This window comes from Microtus pennsylvanicus, chromosome 5 (genome assembly GCF_037038515.1).
Source record: "Microtus pennsylvanicus isolate mMicPen1 chromosome 5, mMicPen1.hap1, whole genome shotgun sequence".
NCBI classification, from domain to species: Eukaryota; Metazoa; Chordata; class Mammalia; order Rodentia; family Cricetidae; genus Microtus; species Microtus pennsylvanicus.
This window is the reverse complement of record NC_134583.1, coordinates 120,499,440-120,517,633: the sequence shown is the minus strand read 5'-3', so window position 1 is coordinate 120,517,633 and position 18,194 is coordinate 120,499,440. Positions and strand designations below refer to the sequence as shown.

Below are 18,194 nucleotides of genomic sequence, written 5' to 3'. Positions count from 1 at the left end.
GGGTTTCTGAACCAGTAGTGGCTTTATGGGTCTATAGATTGTTATGCATAGGTGTTTCGGTTTTGCAGAGAAGGAATCCTCAGTTCTGAGAAGAGTACTATTGGAGGATGAGGTCTTGGCTGCCTTGGCATCTGTCATTGGAACTGCTACTACTCACCTGAGCCCTGAGTGAGTATAACATGAGTGACCTGCACCTCAGGGATGGAGAAAACACTTGGGCAGGAGTCACAGGTGGTGCTTTCTCAGTTGTTCTTGTTCCTGTATGTAAGTATGGAGGCAGTTGTTTTATAAGTTTGATGACAAAAGAAAAGGAAGGACCTTTTAAAAACACCAGACTGTTGGGTAAGCCTTGGGATTAGTGATTTTTGTTGGTGATTTATGTTGCTAGGGAATTTTTTAGGTTTATTTTTGCTTCATGTGTGTTAGTGTTTTGCCTGCATATATATGTGTGCACAATGTGTATATATTGCCTGATGAAGACAGGTGTCTGGTCCTTTGAAATTTAGTTGCAACTGTTAGCCTCCATGTGGGTTCTGGTAACCAAACTCGGGTCTTCTGGAAAGACAAGTGCTCTTATCCACAGAACCATCTTTCCAGTCTTGGGGTCAATGGGTTTTGTTTGTTTTGTTTTTGGAGGTCACCAGTGAACTGTTTTTAAAATATGCATTGAACTCCTCATAAAACTGTAGGCTAAGAGGATAGGGTTTGATTGTGCAAATAATTGTGCCAAATTAACATGTTGAATATGTGGATAACCATGGCACCTGCACACAGATGTGTACATACTCTAACTTCTTAATGACACCCTGTACTCTGTCTCCAGACTAGCTGCCCAGAGTGTCATGTGCATCGTGCCCCTCTTCTTAGATGGCAACACCTCCTTTCTACCTGAGAATAGCTTCCCAAGCCGATTCCAGCCATTCCAGGTAATAATCTGATAGCTCTGATGGTCTGAATCTTGGAGTTTATATCCTTTAGACTCAACTTTAGGACTATTCTGGGACGGGCATAGGGACATATACATGCCTACTACCAGTAAGACAGGCTCATCAGAGCTCTTCTTCCTTCACAGAGTGGCTCCTCTACACAGAGGCGACTGGTTGCACTGCTTACAGCTTTTGTCTGCTCCCTGCCACGAAATGTAAGTGGGCACATTTGAGACTCTGGAACTCAGATGACCTTGGGCTGAGCTTGGCCACAGGCTAAGCTTTCTTGCTTCCCCCATTTAAAGAAGTTCTTTCCCATGCTGATCTCTGATGTCACTTTCTATTGAGTATTTCTTGGAGTTCAAGTGTCTTCTGGGTCCATTACATGGCCAGGTTTTCTATAGGTGGAAATCCCTCAGCTGAACCGACTCATGCGGGAGCTTCTGGAGCAGAGCTGCTGCCACAGCTGCCCCTTTTCTTCCACTGCTGCCGCCAAGTGCTTCGCAGGACTCCTCAACAAGCACCCTCCAGGTACTAGGCTGGGCCTGGGATAGAAGCTTTTCTTTGTCACCTAGTGATGAAATCTACATGTTTAGTTCTTGTTCTCCTTAAAGGAACTCATAATGACTTCAGTTACTGTCCTCTGACAGTCTTGTCAGAGACTAGAGTTTGGCAGAGCATTTCAGGGTTCAAAACAAGAATAGAAGGAGCACGTTCAACTCACTTCTGCCATCTTATTCCATCATGATGATATTAAGAATAATTTTTTCTTCTTCTTTTTTTTTTTTTGTTTTGTTTTTGTTTTTCGAGACAGGGTTTCTCTGTGGTTTTGGAGCCTGTCATGGAACTAGCTCATGTAGACCAGGCTGGTCTCGAAAGAATAATTTTTTAAAAATAGATTTGTTTGTGAAACAGAAGAGATGGCTTAGTAATTAGGAGTATGTACTAGATTCCTGAATCAGTTCTTAGCAGCTATGTCAGAAATCTTACAACAGCCTCTAAGTCTAGCTCCAAAAGATGATGACACCCTCTTTTAGACTCCAGGACTACCTGCACTCAGACGTATATAGCTGTACACAGACACACGCATACCTATACTTAAAGACAATGTAAAAATATTTTTAAAAGGTGCTTGCCTTATGTATGTATGTGTATGTATGTATGTATGTATGAGTAGAGGGCATTGGATCCCCTGGAACTGAAGTCACATGTGGTTGTGAACTACTTTGTGGGTTCTTGGAGACATATGCTGGTCTTCTGCAAGAGCAACTAGTACTCTCTCAACTGCTGAGCCTTCTTTTCTAGCCTCCGTGGTGTAAGTCTTTATTGGAGTAGAAACTCTCTCCTCAGGCACCAGCACCTTGCTATTGAGAGTACTGCACCAGACTCTGCTACTGGCATTCTGTCATTTTGATTGTCTTTTTCTAATAGCTTCTCAAGTACTCTGCTCGTAAATGATTTACATCCTTTGTCATTAAAGGAAGAAACTACATTGTCGTTTTAACATTATGTACCTTTCTTCTTAGGGCAGCAGTTGGATGAATTCCTCCAGCTTGCTATGGACACAGTGGAGACTGGCCTGGCCTCTGGATCTTCTCGTAATCAGGCTTTCGCTCTGCTGCTCTGGGTGAGGAGGTAGCATAGATGCTGGTTAGATAGACAAAATATTCACGTTTGTCCCTCTTCTACTGTTGTGTTAAAATACCATGACTGAGATACCTTATAAAAAAAGTAATTAATTGGGTTTACAACTGGTCTTGGGGTCAGAGGCATGACAGCTGGAATGGCTGTGGGCTCACATCTTGATCCAAAATCAGGAGGCAGAGAAAGACGCTGTGGCTTGAGTCTTGAAATCTCAAAGCATGCCCCAATGACATACTTCTCCAGCAAAGCCAAACCTAATCTTCTCTGAACAGCCACCAACTGGGGACCAAGTATCCAAATGGCTAAGACTTATGGGAGACATCTCATTCAAACTACAAAAGCCCCTGAGCTACCATTTGTAACAAGTGTGCTTGGAGTTCGGGAGTTTGAATGTCAGACCCTGACTTCTCTTTTCTCTGCTTACAGGTAACCAAGGCTTTAGTCCTCAGATACCATCCTCTCAGCACCTGCCTTACCACCCGAGTAAGTTTTTCCTGATACATAACTGGAATCTAAACAAGAACCTCCTTTTGATCCCATTTCCCTCTTACTAGTATTTTTGTTGGGCATGGTACCACATGCCTTTTACCCAAGGCACTCAGGCAGAGGCAGGCAGATCTCTGAGTATGAGGCCAGCCTGGTCTGCCTAGAGAGAGTTCCAACCAGGGCAAACAGAGCTACCTGTTTTAAAAGAAAAAATATATTATGTATATATTTTGCTTGTATGTACACATGCTTGCCTGCTGCCCAAGGAGAGCAGAGGACATAGCAGATACCCTGGAAATAGGGTATAAATGTTTGTAAGACACCTTGTGGGTGCTGGGAACTGAACCCAAGTTCTCTAAATGAACAGTAAGTGATTTCAACCACTGTCCACCTATCCAGCCCCTTGTTTATTATTCTTATAAGGCTTTCATCCTTTTTGGTACTTAAGAGTTTTCTTTCCAGCATACCTCAAAGGCTTTTTTATTTATGTATTTATTTTGGTCCCACCAGCTCATGGGCCTCCTCAGTGATCCAGAACTAGGCCCTGCAGCAGCCGATGGCTTCTCTCTACTCATGTCTGACTGCACTGATGTGTTGACTCGTGCCGGCCATGCTGATGTTCGGATTATGTTCCGCCAGCGGTTCTTCACAGACAATGTGCCTGCTTTGGTCCAAGGCTTCCATGCTGCTCCCCAAGGTGTCTGAAAGCTGAACCCCAAATCCATGGACATCTCCTTGGCCAGTCTCTACAGTAATTTAAGATCCAGATGCTTTATCGTCAGAGTGATCTGCACCTACAAAGCCACACTTTTCATCTCTTTTCCTTGATGGGTACATCGGAGCTATTGTGAGCTCAAGAATCTTAGAGAGAAAACGAACATGTTCATGTGGAAGCCAAAAGTCAACATCAGCTATCTTTTATTACATTTTTTTAACTGCATACTACACAATATGTCTGTGGAGGTCTTTCCTTCCACCACGTAGATCCCAAGGTTTGAACTCAAAATCGTCAGGCTTAACAGCAGGTGCCATTACCTTGCTGGCCTGATTGTTCTTCCATTGTTTGTTATGTGTATGTGCTCAGGGATCAAAGAACAACTTGTAAAAGTTATGCCGGATGGGTTCCAGGGATTGAGCTCGGGTCATACAGGCAAGAGCCTTTACCTAAGAAGCTATCTTGCCAGCTGTTCTACTTTAATTTTTGAGAGAAGATCTCTCAGTCAGCTTAGATTGGCTAGCCAGCAAGCCCCGGTGCTCTGTCCACTCCCCCAAGGCTGGCATTACATGTGCACATTTCCCTGCCACACTTAACCTGAACTCAAGTCTACACGTTCACAAACAGCACTTTATCTTCCCTAGCCTCAACTCCCTCTTTAAGCAGGTCTCATGCTGTAGATCAGGCTGGCCTTAACTCCCCCTGCTGAGCCCTGTAACTATTGCCTTCAGCTATCACACTCCCTACTCATTATAGGCTGATATTCTCAAACTGAATGTCTAACCCCAGTTTTTTTCCTAAGCTTCATCTTTTTCTTTTTCCCTCAGATGTGAAGCCAAACTATCTAAAGGGTCTGTCTCATGTACTCAACAGGCTGCCCAAGCCTGTGCTTTTACCAGAGCTGCCCACAGTGAGTTCTATAATCACCCCTCAGAAAGGGAGAGGGAAGATAAAGATCTAAGACCATAATGTGCATCCCATTTCCATTGGTTCTTAGCTCCTTTCCTTGCTGCTGGAGGCACTGTCCTGCCCTGATTCCGTGGTCCAGCTTTCTACTCTCAGCTGTCTCCAGCCCCTTCTACTGGAAGCACCCCAAATCATGAGTCTTCATGTTGATACTCTGGTCACCAAATTCCTGACCCTCAGCTCCAGTCCTTCAATGGTGCGTTGAGCCCCAGCACATCCTTTAGTACCTTTCTCCTTTTGTCTGCCCTGACCTCATTTGTGTTCCAGGCTGTCCGGATTGCTGCTCTGCAGTGTATGCATGCCCTCACTCGCCTGCCCACTCCTGTGGTAAGTCTCGGGAGTCAGAAATGCTTGTTTAATGCTGTTGTCCAAGCTGGCCTGACCTGCTATAATCATCCTACTTCAGTGTTGGGGTTACAAGTGTGGACTGCCACACCTGGTTGAGTACTTACTTGCTTTCAAGTGAGTTTAGCTACCCAATTCTGTGTGAGAAGATAGAACTACATACATCGTACACATAAACATAGACTCCCCTACACATCTTGAACTCAGAATGGATCCAGTAAATCCTGACCACCTCGTAACACTGGTAATCCTGCCTCTTCCCATCAATTTAGAATCATTAAAGGATAAGGCACATGGGATATATTTAATGTGTGAGGCTGGCGTTCAAACTTTCAGATTAAAGGGGGGACATAGAGCTTGAGAGATGGCTCATTACTTAAGAGCACTGACTATTCTAGAGTACCCAGGTTTGATTCCCAGTACCCACATGGCAGCTCACAACCATTTTTAACAGTCTTAGGGGATACACCCATATATTAAAAACATATATTCAAAAATGTGGGTCACATTTCACTTCCATCAGGATGTGAGTTATAGGTGTCAGAGAAGCAGAATTTCCTATTTCTCATTCCAGCAAGAGTTAAGATGATGTCCTCTGACTTCACAGCTACTGCCATACAAATCCCAGGTGATCCGGGCCTTAGCCAAGCCTCTGGATGACAAGAAGAGACTTGTACGTAAGGAAGCAGTGTCTGCGAGGGGAGAATGGTAAGCTGTAGACTGAAGGAAGTGGTGGGACCAAGGAAAACCTCAAGGTAATGTTGCAACATTATTTGTGCCTACAGGTTTCTGCTGGGGAGCCCAGGTAGCTGAACCCTTGGTCCTGGCCTAGCCCCTTCTGACAATCTAACCTGCAGGGACTAACTATTGAGCCACCCTCCAAGGCAAGGAGACCACTGACCTGTCTTCCCCCATGGATGTAGTACAGATGCTGGGTCCCTCATGCATGGCTGTGCAAGACAAAACACTTGAGTCCTGATTTCTAGTGGATTGTCGAAGAAACTGAATGGGCCTTGTATTTTGAAGAAAAGATGTTGGATTTTGGAGCTCCCCTATATCAGGAAAAGGGAGCTGTCCTGCTGAAGGGTGAATGCAATTGAGTGTGACCTTGGGAGCCAGGGATGGTGTTTTAAGTGTGTTCATTTGCCAGAGAATAAAAAGATTTTTTTTTTTTTTGGGTAATGGGTGGTTTGATATGTATTTCCTTTATTCTACATATACATAGCACATAGAGTTCTGGAGAGCCTCTAGCTCTTCAAAATAAGGAGACACCAAACTTAGCAGGCCTTCTTTATCTAGACCTCCCCAACACCAAGGCAAACACGGAAGCTATTCATCTTTACAAATCAAATGCCTTTATTTTTACTCCTTCTGCAGCACGTGAGAAATGGCAGTGACCTTGGCAATAGGCTTATTGTTTTTGTCCCATTCAGAAGCCAGAATTTCAACATACCTAACAAAATCTTTTCCCAAAGTGAGAGATGGTGGCTAGCCCCAGTGCTGTGACCTAGAGGACATCAAAGTCAGCATTGGATAAGGTAGCTAGTTGCCTGACCCCTGGTCTGGGGCTAAAACTTGTTTGCCTGAGTAAGGAACATCAGTCATAGGATTTCTCCACTTTTTTTTTTTTTTGGTTTATCAAGACAGGGTTTTTCTGTGTAGCGTTGGCTGTCCTGGAACTTGCTCTGTAGACCAGGCTGGCCTGGAACTCAGAAATCCACCTGCCTCTGCCTCCCGGGTGCTAGGATCAAAGTCATGTGCTGCCGCCACCCAACTGTATCTTGTTTTGAGATGGCCAGAAGATTGCTCTTGAGTTGTCCCTAAGTAGTACTCTAAGGCAGGCCTAGTGGCTCTTTATGGTCATGGATTCCAAGAAAAGCTGCCCTTGGAAGTTTTTGAAAGAGACATAACAAGCATCGAATAATGTTCAAGTTGTGGCTCACACAGCCATCACAGAGGCTGAGTGAGCAGTCACCCAGGGAGGAGGGTCCCAGGTCATTCCATTCCCATGGGGTAGGTGACTAGAAGGTAACAGCACCCGGGTCAGCCAGTGCCTGTGAGAAATGACCAAGAAAACATGCCTTTAGTTCTAAGTTCTTGGTTGGATGTCCAAGCAAACATCAAACACGAAGATGATAAGAGTTCTAATCTCTGTCTGAGAACTGTATCCTCTGGGGCTCTAAAGCCATCTTGAGCATGCTCTCTCCTGTGACTTCCAAGTGCTAGAATTACAGATGTGCACAACTGTGCCTGGCCTAATAATTTACAGTTTGAAAAATGGTTTTCTCTTGTCTCTTGGACTGAATAGAGCTAGCCTCATATTACTGTTGGATCCCTGCAACATGTAGGTCGGTCACCTCAGTCTCACACTGTCAAACAAATAAAAGATAACTAGCACCTACTACATCCTACCTATGTGCCCTTCCCTAAGAACTGTGTTCTCAGTACTCAGAATAGGAGCTCTTAAACCACAGTTCTAGGGCTGAAGAGATGGCTCTTGTTCCTACAGAGGACCTGGGTTTGATTCTTAACAGCCACAGAGCGGCTTATTACCAGCTACAATTTCAGTCCCAGGGGATCTATATCCACTGTCCTCTCCTGACCTCACAGGCACCATGCATGTACATAAGAATATGCATATAGCAAATGTTTCCTTAAATTTACAGTTTTAGCATCGGGCCCCAGTGGTTCAAATAAAATGGTAGCTATTCCTGTTCCTGAGAATGAAACCTAATTATAAATTCCTCAGTGGCACTAGCCACATTCTGTGCTTCTGTGGACAGACCATTTTCCCTGTCATGGGAGTTTGGTTCCACAGCACTGTCTTTACCTTCACCCCAATTACAATCTCTGCTTCTGGGTATGGACCATCTTCCCCATCACAAAGCTGTTACGTAGCACTGCTGCCCTGTCTTTACCTTCCTGTGTCCACACCTAGGAACACCTTCCAGTTGTCCAAGCAGCCATAGTTGTAAGGATTCCTAAATACCTAGAGACAAGAAAAAATACATTTCTACAAACCTTATCTGCTTAATCTCATCTTGGAGATAAGGTTAGAGCTAAATTATGACTTTTTAGAACTTGTCTAGTCAGCCCTGATTATGGACTGTTTATTAGATGAGGATCCAGTTACCCACCTGCTCACCCAGGTCCCCTCTTCCCCACTCACTCTGCCCTTGGCCTGTAACCGACGTCTCTCCTTCTTGTTGATATGCCTTTCAATGCTAGTCTCACCGCGACTGATGAGAACAGCATGCCATATGGTTAGGGCACCCAGAGCCAGTGCCACAGAACTAAGAAAGGCAAAAATTGGTAGAAATTAGAAGCTAGAAAACAGTGGGAAATCAAGCTTGTGATTATGACTAGCTCAAAGCCTCTGCCTCACTTCCCTTATCTCCTCATATATGGCCTAGGTGAACATGTATTCTACCTCTTAAAGATCTAGTGTGTAAAAAAAAAAAAAGATCTAGTGTGGTTGAAAAGATGGCTCAGGTCCTGAATCCAATTCCTAGCAACTACAGGGTAGCTCACAACCATATGTAAAGAGATCTGGTGCCCTCTTCTGGCCTACAGGCATACATGCAAGCAAAACGTTGTGTACATAATAAATCAATTCACTTATTTATATATTTATTTATTTATTTGGTTTTTCTGTTCAGGGTTTCTCTGTAGCTTTGGAGCCTGTCCTTGAACTGGCTCTTGTAGACCAGGTTGGCCTCAAACTCACAAGAGATCCACCTGCCTCTGCCTCCTGAGTAGTGCTGGGATTAAAGGCATGCGCCACCACTACCTAGCATAAATTAATAAATCTTTTTTAAAAGATCTGTTAAAGTAAGTTTAAAAAAAATGTATACAGAAAGGAAGATGGGAAAATAAGTACACTGAGAAAAATGTAGAGTTCCTTAAAATGTCCATACTTAGAAAATGGTGGAGGAAGCTGGAGAAATAGCTGAGCAGTTAAGAGGACAGACTGCTCTTCCAGAGGACCTGAGTGTACCCATATGGCAGCTTACAACTGTCTGTAACTCTAGTTCCATGGGACAAGACACCCATGGCAAAACACCAATGTACATAATGAAAAAAAAAATTAGGGCTGGAGAGATGGCTGAGCGGTTAAGAGCACTGCCTGCTCTTCCAGAGGACCCTCAAACTCACAGATATCCTACCTCTGTCTCCTGAGTACTGGGATTAAAGGCATGCACCACCATCACCCAGCACAATGCACATTTTAAAAAAGAATAAAATAGAGGGCCCGGCATGGTGGTGTACACCTTTAATTCCAGTACGCGGGAGGCAGATACAGGCAGATCTAAATGAGTCTTGAGGCCAGCCAGTCCCAGAACAGCCAGGGCTACATAGAGAAACCCTGTTATGATAAACCAAAAGAAAAAAGTAGAGGATCATATAAGCATAAGAGGTTGGAATGGGGGTTGGCAGAAATTCATATTTATTCTCTGCAAATCCTAGCTGCACATCATAGGACAAATCCCTTCTTTGAGTTTTCAATTTCCCTTCTCAGTAAATAGTTACTTGTTTTGTGGTTAGGAATCAATAAAAACAATAGCTTAACTTACCTTGATACATAACAAGAATGATTGTATTAATAACCTGCAATGCTAAAGAACTCTTCGACAGCCTCGGTTAGACTACGACAATGGCAGGTTACTTAGAGATGAGTCCTTCCTGTGTGTGGGCACCTACAAAGGTTTTCTTATGTTTCCCTCCCTTAAAACTATCAAAACTGAGTTAAATACCTGCACAGGAACCAGAGGTAGACAAGACTCTTGTGAGTTATTCTTTCTCGAAAGGAGAAGGTGGGTGGTGGAGTCTGGTGGTAAGTCTATAAAAAAAAAAAAAAAACAGCAAAGCCTGGCTCCCTTGCTCTGTCAGTCTTCAGCAACTGTCACCAGAGCCCCAAGCACCTACAGGCAGGAATTAATAAAACTAGGCAGATAAAAATGGGGGTTAAAGCCACAGAGGAAATCAGACCAGCAGCCAGATGAGTGGACCAAGCCCGGTGGCACCATCACATAGACAGACAGTGGGTAGAGCAGGTCTGGACAAGATAGCAAAGCACAAAAGGGGCTGAGTTGTGGGTTGACAGCAGTAACGGGACTCCAGGGGAAGCCACTCCTATTTCTAGCCAACCACATTCCCTTCACTCTGGCTACATCCACTAGAGACAGATCTATACCTCACATGGACTAACGGCAGGGGGTGTGAAAAAGCAACAGGAGTGCTATATACAAGTCAGATGTTCACAGATTCACAGGGACAGGGAAGGGGAAATGATCCTGAAGCTACTCGCCTAGCATGGTATCTGTCCCCTGGAACCCCATTACACAGACTAATAGACCCCTTGCTGCTCAGGCTATCAGGAAGGCAGAGTCTAGGCTAGGCTCAGCCCAAAGAAGTGATGATGCCATAGATTACTTAAAACTTCCAGACCAGAGAATTCCAGTTTGCCCCCAGGCTACTTAGTTTACCATGACAGCTTCCTTAGAACCTTCTGGCCTGGTCTGGCAACTAGCCTGCAGGCCCTTTCACATAACTCTTAAACCCCCAGGCCTGAGCAGCAGGAGGCAGTGGTGTGGAGACTGCCCACCTGGTTGGCAATTGCCTGTAGTTTGTTCTTGTCAAGCTGTTTCATTTTCTAAGGGGACGGAAAACAGTGCTGGTTATACTCTTGGGCCACTAGGACAACCCCATCATTGGGAAAAGGTTTCTGTTCTGTTCTATTGCGTTCTCTTCCTAACCATGGGCTTACCTCAATGGCAGCGTAAGCCTCTCGGAAAAGGTCCCAACTTCCATAGCTACAGTAGACACAACCCAGAGTCATGAAAAAGCAGAAAGAGAAGAAGTAGCGATGGTTATAGTGACCCACACAGTTGTTTAGCCAGGCTGGTGAAGGAATGATTAAGGACAAGATCAAATCTATAATTTGGGGGTGTCCAAGCCCCTATAGCTCATCCTTAGTTCAAGGCATCACCCAAGCAAAGGCAAGAATAGAGGACAGTTTCCCAAGGTTAAGGTAAAAATTGTCTAAGCTTTTCAGAGCTTTCAGATTCCAAGAATCTTAACTACCTGCAAATACTCAACCTAACTCAGGCTAGCCAGACATCTGCATGGAAAGACAAAACGGGACCCACAATTGTATCTGGCGCCTCCAGCCACAGAGGCCCTTTTGATTCTCCACAAAAGACCTTCCAGGAGAGCTGGAGAGATAGCTCAGCAGTTAAGGGCACTGACTGCTCTTCCAGAGGACCTGGATTCAATTCCCAGCACCCACATGGCAGCTCACATCTGTAACTCCAAGATCTGACGCCTTCACACAGACATATATGTAGGCAAAACACCAGTGCACATAAAATAAAATATTAAAAAAAAGACCTTCCAGAAAATTCCTTTCTCCTACAAGATCATATAAACATTCTGCTCCCCCACCCAAAAAGATGTTATGCCCCCAACAATGCCTCTTCTAACTTCTCATGAGTCAGTATTCTCTGGAGATTGATGCTAATTAGAAAGTCTTGAGCTTGTGCCTATGAACCCTGTGCAGTGACTGTTCTGAGGGGAAAACCGACGGTCCTGGCTGGGTCTTGGGCTGAAGAGAGCAAAAGGATACGGCAGTGATGATCCATCTTCAGCACACACCTGTGAGGGAGGGACACAGGCTGTGTTACGGTGGCCAAGGATCTTGAGATGTCAGTGACAAGGCTTTCCTACTAGGACCAGCATCCTGCTGAGGTGGAAAGGGCACAGACTCTGATGGCAGCCAGGCCTTCCTTCAAACCCAGTTCTGTTGTTTATTGGCTAGGTGACAAGGAAACATCTCGTCACCTAGTTTGTACAAGCAGCAATAATGCCTCCCTCACAGGTGTCAACAGATGGGAAGAACAATGGCAGGTACTCTGACACACAAGTAACTGATTCCAGAGCCAGGTTTGGCCCTAGGGTTCTAGCAAGAGGAACTCAAATAAGGTTTACAGCAAAGTCAAGACTCACCTATTACAGATGCTGCAGTGGTGTGTTCGGGCTGGTTTGGGGTAAATGCACTTCTTACAGATGGAGACGGTAGCAATGTCATTCCTGCCCTGTGCAAATCGAAAAAAACATCTTAACCACTACAGGACCACAAAATTTCTGTCTCAAAAGATTCCAAGTCACTCTCCCTCCCATTAATGGAACTGGCTACCATAGCGTGCAACTCTGCTCCTCCCCATGTCCCTGTGGGGTCCTACCTGGGGTGGGTATCCAGGAGGAGTGGTGATGGCCTGGTAGTAATGGAAGACGATGAGGATCAGATTCCAGTGGCTATAGAAGAAATGCCAGCAGAGTCGTGGTACTGAGTAGGTCCGAAGGATGAGGGGCAGGACACACAGATAAGCAATGGCCACAATGGATCCAGTCAGCACGATCACCAGCACCACAAACACCTGCCAACACCAATGAGGTCAAGACAACATGAGAGAGCTATACCCATCAAGACTCAGGAACTTCCCTGGGCATGGAAGGTTGGGTTCCAAAGCTTATGTGAGCCTATCAGAAACACCCTCTTTCCCCAAAACTTCCCCTTCTCTGAGCTTCCTAGGCATCATCACTCACCACTCCAAACCAGCGGATGACATTGTCCACCAGCCAGTAGATAGGCTCAAAGGCAGCATCAATAGCAGTGTCACTGCCTCCAAAGGAGTTGTAGACCAGGGAGCGCAGGCAAACCTTTCCATAACGCCAGCGCTGTACCAGGCCCCGGAGCAGAGGTGGACAGCGACGCCGATAACCCAGGAGCAGAAGGAGACGCAGGCAGAGGCGGGCTGGGCCCAAAAGCAGACTCCGCTGGCCCCGCATGGTTCCTAGGAGAAAATACTAATAAAAGGATCCAGCCTGATCCTTGTCCTATCCTACCCCATCAATGAGAAGGTCCAAAGTATCAATTTAGAGGACTTCTCAAAACTAAGGCCAAATTAGACTATTAGGTTAGTAGTCATCAGCTGTGGAAAGACAAAAAGGTCACTTTTCTACAGACTTCCCAACCATAATACAGGAGGTAGGGACTGAAGGTTCTCAGCCTACAAAAGTAGTGTTTACATTATACTACCTGATCATGCAGCAAATCCCGGGTAGTTTACACCTGAAGGGCCACAGTACAGGGAGAAACAGTTGGCCAAGTCAGAGGAGTCCTGTGTGTGTACAGCACATGTGTGGAGGCCAGAAGTGGGCATCGAACATTTCTTCCCTAGTCACTCTCCACGTACTTTTTTTTTTATGAATGCTTGCCTGCATGTATGTATGTGTATCATGTATGTACCTGGTGCCCAGAGGTCAGAAGAGAGTGTCAGATCCCCTGGTGCTAAAGTTACAAATGGCGGTAAATTGCCATGGAAGTGCTGAGTCTTCTGCAAGAATAGCTAGTGTCTGACTGGGCATGATGACATGTGCCCCTACTCCCAGCACTCAGGAAGCAGGCGATCTAAGTTCAAAGCTACCCGGGTCTTTGGGCAAGCTCCAGGACAGCCAGGTTTACACAGAAAAACCCTGTCTTGAAAAACCAAAATAATAATAGTAATAACAATGACGAACAGCAAGTATTCTTTTTTTTTTAAAGATTTATTTATTTATTATGTATACAGCATTCTGTCTGCATGGATGTCTGCAGGTCAGAAGAGGGCACCAGATCTCATTACAGATGGTTGTGAGCCACCATGTGGTTGCTGGGAATGGAACTCAGAACCTCTGGAAGAGCAGTCAGTGCTCTTAACCTCTGAGCCATGTCTCCAGCCCTTTTTTTTTTATTAAAAATTTCCACCTCCTCCCCTCACAGCAAGTATTCTTAACTGCTGAGCCAATCCTTCAATGACCCGCTGCACCAAACCCTGACACATATATACACCTCTTCTTTTTTGAGATAGCGTATTTGACTAAACCTGAAACTCACCAATTCAGCTACTCAAGCTCCAAGGTCCACCTATCTCTGCCTCTCCAGGATTAGAGACAGACATACTGGTCTTTTTACATGAGTTCTGTGGGATCAAACTTAGGATACCATGCTTGAGGAGCAAATACTTTAACCGCTAAGCTCAGAGTTTTTTGTTTTGTTTTGAAGATACCTGTCTAGAAAGACCACGGAGTAAAGCTTAACCAACATAAGCAAAGCAGCTGCCACTGTATCTTACCAAGGCGTTGAAGCGGGTAGTGGGGGGGTTATCCCAGGATCTCCTGCTTACTCTGTAATGCCCAAGATCCTGAATCTAGAACTTTCCTGGTCCTATCCCAGTGTTCCTACTCCCATCTGGGCTGGGATTATAGGCCTACCAGAGGATATGATTCCTCATTCCCTGTTAAGACAGTCAGCCACCACTTGCAGGACATAAGATACTTTGTCTCCAATTCCACTCCCAGCCCTAACCCCAAGGTTATAGCAGCCAAGGTAACTTCAGGTATTCAGAGCACAAGACAAGTGGTAGGAGGGAGCTGCCCCCTTGGGAGCTTTTCCAGGTCTTCTCTGATTAAGCACCATTTTTGTGACTGATGCTCACAGCTCCAAGCTTCCCAAGCACTTCATACTGGCCCTCAGCACTCTCCATGGTTCCTCTTAATGTGCCTGCATCTCTGCACTCTTCCCAAGCAATGAATACAACTCTGGACACAGAGACTCCAATAGACTTTCCATGATAGTCTCATTAGCTGCATAAAAATAATGTTTTAATGTTGGACAGGAAATACTGCTTTGTCTTCAGCAACCCCACTGACTTATTTAACAGGCAGCTCACAACCCAGCAGAAACTGAACCTGGTCACTCTGCTGTGGAGATGGGTTTCAGTTCAGTAACTGGAGTAATGTACTCTGCTTGCACCCTGGTTCATCCCTGCAAAAAGCTTTTCAAAGAAAATAGCTAATTATCTCCTTTCACAAGCTTGGAAACCCAAAGGTGAAAAGAAATGGTCCAAAAAAAAGGCCTAAAAGAAAACTGAAGCTTAGCGGGGAGAGACCTATAGATACTGCACCAGGGTAAGAAACTAGCCTTTCCATCACTTCCTAAATGCAGAAAGAATTAACAGAAAAAGTAGAAAAGAAAAACTGGGGTTGGCGGTAGTGGAGCATACCTTTAATTCTAGCAATCAGGAGGCAGAGGTCAGCCTGCTCTACAAAGCCAAGTTTCAGAATAGCCAGAGCCACACAGAGAAACCGTCTCAAAAAAACAAAAACAAGCCAGGCAGTGGTGGTGTACGCCTTTAATCCCAGCACTTGGGAGGCAGAGGCAGATGGTGTGCTGTCCCACAGCAGTGTACCACTCTCTTTTTAGAAATAATGGAGAGTGCTCTAGTTGCTGGAATGCTTTTTATAGCGATACTGTGCAAAACTCAGGTAATTTCCTAATTTGTAATAAATGCAAATTATATGTCACCTCAGAGCTATCATGGTTAGTCTTTTTCAAAAAAAAAATCCTCAAAAAGCTGAGCGTGGTGGTGCATACCTTCAATTCCAGCACTCAGAAGACAACTCAGGTTGATCTACATAGTGAGTTCCAGGACAGTCAGAGCTACATAGTAAGGCCCTGTCAAAAAAATACAAAATCTTTTTTTTTTTTTAAATTTTCGAGACAGGGTTTCTCCGTAGCTTTTGGTTCCTGTCCTGGAACTAGCTCTTGTAGACCAGGCTGGCCTCGAACTCACAGAGATCCGCCTGCCTCTGCCTCCCGAGTGCTGGGATTAAAGGCCTGTGCCACCACCGCCTGGTAAAAATACAAATTCTTAAAACTGAGTATGGTGGTGTAAGTACACCTGGAGGCATGAGGACCAGATGGTCAAAATCACCCTTGGCTACACAACCAGTTAGAGGCCAGCATGAGAGACAGGAGACTATGTCTTAATAAACAAATAAACAAATAAATCAGGGCTGGAGAGATGGCTCAGAGGTTAAGAGCACTGACTGCTCTTCCAGAGGTTCTGAGTTCAATTCCCAGCAACCACATGGTGGCACACAACTATCTATAATGAGATCTGGTGCCCTCTTCTGGTGTGTAGGAATACATGCAGGCAGAACACTGTATACATAATAAAGAAATAAATCTTTAAAAAAATTTTTTTTAAATTAAATTGTCGGTCACCTCCTACATTCTCTATTCTGAACGAAATGCCTACTTCAAAGGCTCGAATGACCAATTCTCTTCTATGTATACCCTATTTAGGATTCAATTCTTTTCTTAAGTAGTCCAGTAACCTCCTTCTCTAAACCTTAATTTTTTGCTGTTGTTTATCTTTTTCAAGACAGGGTTTCTCTATATAACATCCATAGCTGTCCTGGAACTTGCTTTATAAACCAGGCAGGCCTGGAACTTACAGAGATCCACCTGTCTCTGTCTCCCGCGTGCTGGGATTAAAGGCATGCAGCACCATACCTGGCCCAAACTTTTAAATTTTTTTTTTTTTTTTTTGGTTTTTCGAGATAGGGTTTCTCTGTGGCTTTGGGCTTTGGAGCCTGTCCTGGAACTAGCTCTGTAGACCAGGCTGATCTCGAACTCACAGAGATCCGCCTACCTCTGCCTCCCGAGTGCTGGGATTAAAGGCATGCGCCACCATCGCCCGGCCTAATTTTTTTATACATATAAATGCATGTTCACACACACACTCACACAATGTGGCCAAGGTTTAAATCAGATGCTTATGAACAGCTTAGACTAATACCTGGCCCCAACAAGCATTCAGTGAATACCTGTGGTTGAATGAATGGCCTGGAGAGGCGCAAAGCTGGTCAGCTCTACGGAAGCCAGCAAGGACACTCTTGCCAAGGCGATAACATCAAAGTATTTGTTGCTCTCATTCTTTCTGATTAGTAAAGAAATAGAACCATTATTAGAATCGTAGCACCAAAGAACAATAATACATTTTATAGGGCCAATCAAACCAGAAACCAAACATGTAAAATTGAAAGCTTGCAGATGCTGATCAAATTTGAGTGAACAAAATGTGAAGCCAGGCCCCTCTCCTCACTTTAGCTAGTGGGCCATGGGGACAATGACGATGCTAGGAAATATATCATCCATAGGTCAAAAGTGAAGCAGAGGTTTTACCTCAGGAAATAGAGAAAAGGCATATATTTCAAACCTAAGTGTGGCAAGAGGGCATGGATGCCCTCAGGGGCAAGCACACTTCCTTCAAACCATTAGCAGTGTCCCCCGCAGTAGTACCCACGGGCCACAGTGACCATCTGCCACCAGATTAGAGACTAGCAAAAAACAACAGCCCTCCCCTAAATCACCATCTGTGTCCCAAAGAAGCCGGATTGGCAGAAAGGGAAAGGGAGAAAGGAATAAATTCCAATTCCGGCAGATGAAACCGCGATCAAAGTCATGGTAAATTTCATCTGCACAAGAAAATGCTGCTCCCCTGACCTCTGCCACCTCAAGCTGATGTAAAACATCAATAGAGCACAATATTCTACTTATGGAGGCTTCTTTCCCGACAAACAAGCTAAAACGAAAAGAAGGGAAAAGAAGCGGTAATGTTAACGTCAAGCAGCTCCTTCACAGTTGAGGGGCTCGTCCTCTAAAGTATCTGCCCGCAAGAGAAGAATCTGTGGTTTTACGAAACCAGAAAAAGGTCGTCTCCGAGACCAGAGGAGTCCAACTATGATGGAATCAAGTCAAAAAAACAGGCTTAGGCTGGGGTTGTCTTCGAGACTTTGGACAAGTCAAACCCTGTCTCTGGATCTGAGTCTCCAAACCCGTGAAATGGGCAAGTTGGAGAGGCAGACTAGGGTTGAGGTGCGCTCAGACTCAGGAGGGCACAGTCACGCAGGACCGGGCATGAAGGCAACAGGAACTTGAACTTAAAGGCCTGGACACCTGACATTCGGGTGGGAGGCAAGCGCTGCGTCTTCGTCCTTACCTGCCCCAGCCAGATTCTCAATCAGCCAAATTCAGTCCAGTCGCCCTGCCTGCCGCTCAGTGCCTTCGGCTCCAGCTCGGGATCCGAGCCGGGCCAATCTCAGGCTGACCCACCATGGCCCACAGCCCACAGCGGCAGCCAGCGGACCGGGTCCCGCCGCCCGCCCATCATCACCCAGATGCGCAGGCGCGACTCCCGGAGCCCGCAAAGACACGCCCAGAGATC

At 45.2% G+C, this 18,194-nt stretch overlaps 2 protein-coding genes across 4 annotated transcripts in view; one reads left to right on the top strand and one right to left on the bottom strand.

The window, feature by feature from the left end:
• Positions 1–6,264, top strand: part of Mms19 (MMS19 cytosolic iron-sulfur assembly component) — a 38,686-nt gene extending 32,422 nt beyond the window's left edge. Inside the window, exons 20-31 of the mRNA XM_075974106.1 lie at positions 69–168; positions 824–926; positions 1,073–1,141; positions 1,331–1,457; positions 2,453–2,553; positions 2,997–3,053; positions 3,567–3,753; positions 4,599–4,681; positions 4,769–4,933; positions 5,005–5,064; positions 5,690–5,790; positions 5,868–6,264. Coding sequence (XP_075830221.1) covers positions 69–168; positions 824–926; positions 1,073–1,141; positions 1,331–1,457; positions 2,453–2,553; positions 2,997–3,053; positions 3,567–3,753; positions 4,599–4,681; positions 4,769–4,933; positions 5,005–5,064; positions 5,690–5,790; positions 5,868–5,895 — 1,181 coding nt within the window. The 3' untranslated portion in view covers positions 5,896–6,264. The remainder of the gene's footprint in view (positions 1–68; positions 169–823; positions 927–1,072; positions 1,142–1,330; positions 1,458–2,452; positions 2,554–2,996; positions 3,054–3,566; positions 3,754–4,598; positions 4,682–4,768; positions 4,934–5,004; positions 5,065–5,689; positions 5,791–5,867) is intronic.
• A 150-nt stretch (positions 6,265–6,414) lies between these two features.
• Positions 6,415–18,182, bottom strand: Zdhhc16 (zDHHC palmitoyltransferase 16). Of its 3 annotated transcripts, XM_075974098.1 has the most exons (12): positions 17,970–18,182; positions 16,795–16,907; positions 12,688–12,935; positions 12,324–12,518; positions 12,088–12,176; positions 11,708–11,736; positions 10,850–10,983; positions 10,688–10,735; positions 9,837–9,922; positions 8,252–8,375; positions 8,001–8,071; positions 6,415–7,136 (listed from the first exon to the last, which is right to left on the bottom strand). In XM_075974098.1, exons 3-12 carry the CDS (start codon positions 12,928–12,930, stop codon positions 7,022–7,024), a joined length of 1,134 nt encoding a protein of 377 aa, XP_075830213.1. In that variant the 5' UTR covers positions 12,931–12,935; positions 16,795–16,907; positions 17,970–18,182; the 3' UTR covers positions 6,415–7,021. The 3 variants fall into 3 exon arrangements, with proteins under 3 accessions (XP_075830213.1, XP_075830216.1, XP_075830214.1); XM_075974101.1 differs by lacking the exon at positions 10,688–10,735; XM_075974099.1 differs by lacking the exon at positions 16,795–16,907 and having other exon boundaries at positions 17,970–18,161.
• Positions 18,183–18,194: the final 12 nt, after the last annotated feature.

Excerpts from the sequence above, each read along its gene's own strand:
- Zdhhc16 (XM_075974098.1), bottom strand. The coding sequence starts at position 12,930 with ATGCGGGGCCAGCGGAGTCTGCTTTTGGGCCCAGCCCGCCTCTGCCTG. Across the intron at positions 8,072-8,251 it reads GGTTACAGGCCAAGGGCAGA|GTATTTAGGAATCCTTACAA; the intron begins GTGAGTGGGGAA and ends TCTTGTCTCTAG. Across the intron at positions 7,137-8,000 it reads CTAGGTGTGGACACAGGAAG|GCACTGGCTGACCCGGGTGC; the intron begins GTAAAGACAGGG and ends CATTTCTCACAG.